Source organism: Nothoprocta perdicaria, unplaced genomic scaffold (assembly GCF_003342845.1).
Source record: "Nothoprocta perdicaria isolate Ctin4 unplaced genomic scaffold, notPer1 scaffold_143, whole genome shotgun sequence".
Taxonomy (NCBI): Eukaryota; Metazoa; Chordata; class Aves; order Tinamiformes; family Tinamidae; genus Nothoprocta; species Nothoprocta perdicaria.
The window spans coordinates 2,028,778-2,033,998 of NW_020454572.1; the positions used below are offsets into that span (position 1 = coordinate 2,028,778).

General features: G+C 52.3%; 1 protein-coding gene across 1 annotated transcript in view; it reads left to right on the forward strand.

Annotated features, from left to right (window-relative positions):
- Nucleotides 1–5,221, forward strand: part of EDC4 (enhancer of mRNA decapping 4) — a 34,962-nt gene that overhangs the window by 1,668 nt on the left and 28,073 nt on the right. Inside the window, exons 2-3 of the mRNA XM_026034364.1 lie at nucleotides 3,310–3,466; nucleotides 4,564–4,675. Coding sequence (XP_025890149.1) covers nucleotides 3,310–3,466; nucleotides 4,564–4,675 — 269 coding nt within the window. The remainder of the gene's footprint in view (nucleotides 1–3,309; nucleotides 3,467–4,563; nucleotides 4,676–5,221) is intronic.

Consider the following 5,221-nt stretch of genomic DNA (forward strand, 5'->3'; position numbering starts at 1 on the left):
GCTGTGCAGCCGCCCCGCACACCGTGTCCCGGCCGCCCGCACGCGCGGGGCCTCTGCGCGTGGCCTCCGCACCTCCGGGCTGTCCCCCCTAGCCTGGCAGGGGAGCGGGGCCGAAAGGGGCTGTGCCCTCGCGGTGCGGCTCCGTCGTACACCGCGTTTTGTTGTTCTGGCACCCACGGGGCGACTTCTCGTTGCTTGCGGAGCTTCACGGATTTCTGGGACGCTCGGATGCCCCGGGCTTGGAATTCCGCACATCTCCTTTACGCTGCAAGGCCTTGAACTTGAAAGGGTGAAAGGAGAACTCCAGGCTGCGACAAGCACCGTGTGTTTCACAGGCAGCCCGTGAGCTGACGGGATGTGTCACGTTTGGGAAACGGTTCAAGTCGTTTCTGTTCTCCGAAGCCAATTCCTCTGGAAGCGCCCTTGGAGGCTGGCTGAAGCCAGGGGGATTTTCCTTGGGAATGGCTTCTCTCTCTTCATTTCGCTTCCGGGAAATTGGTTCTCTTCTCTTGCACCTCCTTTGTCTTTACATCTTTGCCCTCAGCTCCGGTGTGTGAGGAAGTGATCGGGAGGAAGAGGGGCGAGCGGGGCAGTGCTGCAGCTGTGCCCAGCAGCAAGTGCTGCCGCGGCGGGAGCAATGACCCTAACGCAGGGCACAAAATCGAGAGCAAGATGCTCCTTTGCAAAGGGAAAGCCTCCCGAATTCCCAGGAACGTGACAGAGGGAAGGGGAGCTGCAATTCCCAGCCTCGGGCCAGCAACACAGGCCATGCTGTGGATTGCACGCATAGGGCTGGTCTTGCCTGGCTTAAGAGCTCCCCACGTGCTCTCCACTTCTAGTTTATGTTCTTCCTGAGGTTTACAAAGTGCAGTATCCCCCCGAGAATACAGTGGCTGCTTCCCAAGCCTCTTAAGACAAAACTTTGTCAGTGCTTCAGGGTGCCTCTAGTTCCGAGTGTTTCTTGGAGTGCTCTCCGAGCATAAAGACGCTCGCTGCTCCGAGGAGGTTACAGCTCTCGTAGCACACGGTTCTGCGGGGCTTGGGGCTGTGAAAACGCAGTTCTCCTCCTGTGCCCCGTCTCTCTTGGCAGGTTTTTCCTTGATTTCCGTGTCGCTCGCTCACAGCTCGCGGGGCTCCTGCGCGAGGCGGGTGCCGGGACCGAGCCGCTCGCGGGCCGGGTGCGGAGGCCCGCGCAGCCTGCAGGGCGGGGCTGGGCGCAGAACCCGTTAATGCGCCGTGAAATCCTCCCGGTGCTGCGTGGATTCACCCAGCTCACAGGACATCTGTTGGGGAAATGTTCTCTTTAATACAACAAAATGGGATACGGATACGGTGCAAATTCCAGCGGGAGCAGGAAGTCCACTGTGTCTTGCGTCTGCTTGGTAGCAGCTCTCTAGAGCAATAATAAGCGTGATGGGCTCTCCTTTCCCTTTGGTAGCTGACAGGAGTGTGAGTTAACGTTGGGTTTCCTGCTTCCTTGTCGAAGATTGAACCTCTTCCCTTCTTTTACATCCTTAGGGTTGCGCGCACATGGTGTCCACCAGGCCCTGTGCACTGCTTTCCTCGTCCACCTCCCATGGAGCTGGCGTGAGTGTCCCGCTAAGGAGTGGGGTAAACCCAAAAAGAAAAAGCGCAAGATCCTTCTAGGAGCTTGAGGAGTTTGTGAGCCTTTCCTGTGGCTGCAGGTAGAGCAGGAAACTCACGCCTTTTGTGTCATCTGTTGTACGAGGGAAGACTGGGTGAGCTGGGCCTGTCCAGCCTGGAGAAGAGAAGGCTGAGAGGGGATCTGATCAACGTGTACAAGAACCTGCAGGGGGAATGCAGGGAGGAAGGGGCCAGGCTCTTCTGGGTGGTGGCCGGTGCCAGGCCAAGGGGCAGTGGGTGCCAGCTGCAGCGCAGGCAGCTCCGTGTGCCCGTGAGGAAGAACTTGTTTGGTGGGAGGGTGCCCGAGCCCTGGCCCGGGCTGCCCAGGGAGGCTGCGGAGGCTCCTGCTCTGGGGATGTGCCAACGCGCCGGGCTGGGAGCGGGTGCCCCGTGCTCTGGGTGTCCCTGCTGGAGCAGAGGCTGGGCTGGGGGATCCCTAGAGGTGCCTCCCAACCTCAGCCATCCTGGGATTCTGTGATATCTCTTTGGCAACCTCTGTGCTCCATTTCCTGCGGAGTATTTCCCTGCTTTTGGTCAAAAGGTGCCATTGCTGTTGATGGAAGTTGCCGCAGCTGCACAAGCACCAGGTGCTGTGACAGTAATTGACGTGGTCTTAGCGGCCAGCTAAGTTCCTTACAGCGGCCAGCACAAATTCCTTAGCTGCTTACGGGGCTGCTTTCCGTGGCCGGGTGTTCCTCGCACCACGGCCGTTTCCTTCGTGCGGTGTCGCCCAACGAGGCCCTCGCGCGGCCCCTGCATCGATAGCATCACGTAGCTGCGGGGTTAGTGCTCGTGCTCCCAAACTGGGAGACTTTAAATCAGCGTTCTGCAGAACAAATAACAGCTGCGGGTGCCGCTGTCGGTAGCAGTGCTGATGGATTAAAGCAATTCAAACTGTTCGGCAATTCCAAGTTTGCTGTGTTCCAAAGGACGCTCCTCCAAAGCCCGGGGTTCTGCTAACCTTATTATATGTGCCGATAAGAGTGGAGTTTCTAGTCCTGCAAGGAGCCATTTTGCAGGAGCTTAACAGCAGCTGTTACCAGGCAACGTTACACAGCGTCAGTTTTCAAAATCTGTGAAATTTCAAGCAAGATTTTATTCTTTTTTTCCCGAGACAAGTGGCTTTGACTTCTGTGTGTTGATATGCAAGTGCATATGGACTCATAGACTTACAGACTGAGCTTGCTTCCCAGGACATCTCGTCAATTCTTCAACCTTGCTAGTTAAAATACTGAGAGAGAAGATTCTCCTTCTCCCTCTGTTGTATTTGTCCCATTCTGAAAACCCTCAGAAGGCGAGGAGGGAATTGAGGGTCCTGGCATAACAGGCAGCTTGAACTCGAATGCGAGGGCAAAGCCTGAGACAACTCGAGCCTTTAGTCTCCCTGATTCAAGAAGTATTTACTCTCTGAACCTGAAGTGTCCCTTGCTCCTGTTCATGTGTCTCTTTCTGGTCTGCTGGGGTTGCTCAACCCAGCTGTGGGGGGTTAAAAGCGCTGTGACTTTGCTCTTTTGCATGCAGATATCTTGCACGTACCTTTTAGAGCAGAATATTACTTTTTTTCCAAGCAATTCATCGTGTTAGTGAAGCTGGTGGATGAGCAAAACCTGACGAGCGCAGCACTGTGCCTTTTAAATGGATGTTGTCGGTCGTGCTTTTCCCTAGGTTCAGTAAATGAGAATCCGAGGCCGTTGAATTCGTACAACGGAGACCTGAACGGGCTGCTGGTGCCCGAGCCCGTTGTGGCCGGAGATGGCCCTGCTTTGGCTAAGCCAGCGCATCGCAGCGTCTCCCTGGGGGTCCTGCAGGAGAAGCAAGTCATGTAAGTGGCGTCCAGGAGAGCCTGGAAGAGTGAAAACCATGGAAAACTGTTTTTGGGGAGCCGGGCAGGCGTGGTGGGGGTCTGACAGGGAGCTGCAGCCGGAGCGGAGCCTGACGGTCGTGAGCTGATGCTGTTGGCCACAGGTAACAGAGCTCTGGCTTTTGTGCTGCTGGGACCTGGAGCATCCTTGCTATTGAGAAGATGAAGGAAATGGATGGAGGTGCTTAGGGAGAAGGGGAGCAGGATGGAAGTAGCAAGTGCATTAGCAGAGCTCCAGGCAAAACGTGGCATTCCTGTGCAGGCCTCCAGCTAGAGCTCAGGTAACTGCAGCAAGTTAGTGGAGAGGCAACTTATCCCCGTTTGCTGGGGAGGCCACGTGCTCCTCGGAGCCTTTATTTCCCCGTAACGCAGAATAACTGATCCTGAGCTGCATTCCTACCCGCTCCTCGGTGAGTTGTGCCTCCGTATAAGAGTATTTTGGACTGCATACACCTATTTGCTGCTTATATACTAAAGAGTTTATGCATGTAGGATATTTAGCATTTTTTTTTTGTCATTTGAGTAGTAACATGAATCACACAATCACACTACTGCCTTAGTCTCATCCTTGTAATACTCGTCTTCATGCAGCAACTCTTAATATTAGACCTCGTGCAAGCAGTTTTTGTTTCATTTCTCTGCTCGTAGCTCGGAGAGAGGCTGCCCTGAGAACCACAAACCATGTGCACAGCTGCTACTGAGGTTCATCTGGCTTTGCTCTTTCCGCACTTTCGAGTGCTGGATAGTGATCCACAGCTGCTTGGACCTCATGTGGCTCGGTGCTCAAATCCAATACTTAATGGTCTGTGAGAGGAGACAGGAGGTTTAAACTGAGCAAGGCAGGTGCTTGGCTCATAAAATATGGAGAGAAGGTAGATTTATAGCTGGAAGTATTTTTTGTTTTCAGTTGTCCAGCTCAGACCTACTAGACAGGCACCTTCTGCAATGCTTCTGCAATGCTGGTGAAGATTATGCATACCAAGCAGCTAGCCTCTGCCTATCCTGTTTCTCTGAAGTCTTTTGTGATTTTTTTTTCTTGCTCTTTTCTTTCTTAAAAGCTGCCTTTCCGGTGATGACAGCTCCACTTGCATCGTGATATCAGCAAAAGATGTGGAGATAGTGGCCAGCAGTGATTCCAGCATCACCAGTAAGGCCAGAGGGAGTAACAAGGTGAGTAACGAGGGGAAGCATATTTGTAGGTCTTCCTTTTGGTCGCATTAGCTCCATTATTTTAACAGAAGTAGTGGTCTTTTTTCCTGTGTTGTAGGAGCTTATAATTACATAGAAGCTTGTCTCAGAAGTTACTAAGGGGGAGGGGGAAATTCTTTACTACTTGTAACTAGAACTGAAGAGCAAGTATCATTCGCCAAATGTGCTTCTGTATTTCAAAAATATTTCTTGGAACTGGGATCCCAGAAATGGTCCTGATAAAGAGATGAAGGATGCTTTGGTGTTATCGAAGGTAGAGTGTAGTTCTGCAGTTAACACTGAAGTTCAGTGAGTTGCATTTCCTCTTGTAATGAAGGGAAATAGTCATCAGCCTCTAGAACTTGGAATATTTAGCGCTCTGCTACCTGAGATTCAATATGCAACCCTGCTTGCCAACTTTGGCTTCTGAGAATTTCCTGTTGAGCATTAACACTCTTTTTTTTTTTTCTAGAAGAAGTTAGATATTTGCAAGTTTATTCCAGACCCTTTTTTTTTTTTTTTTTTTTT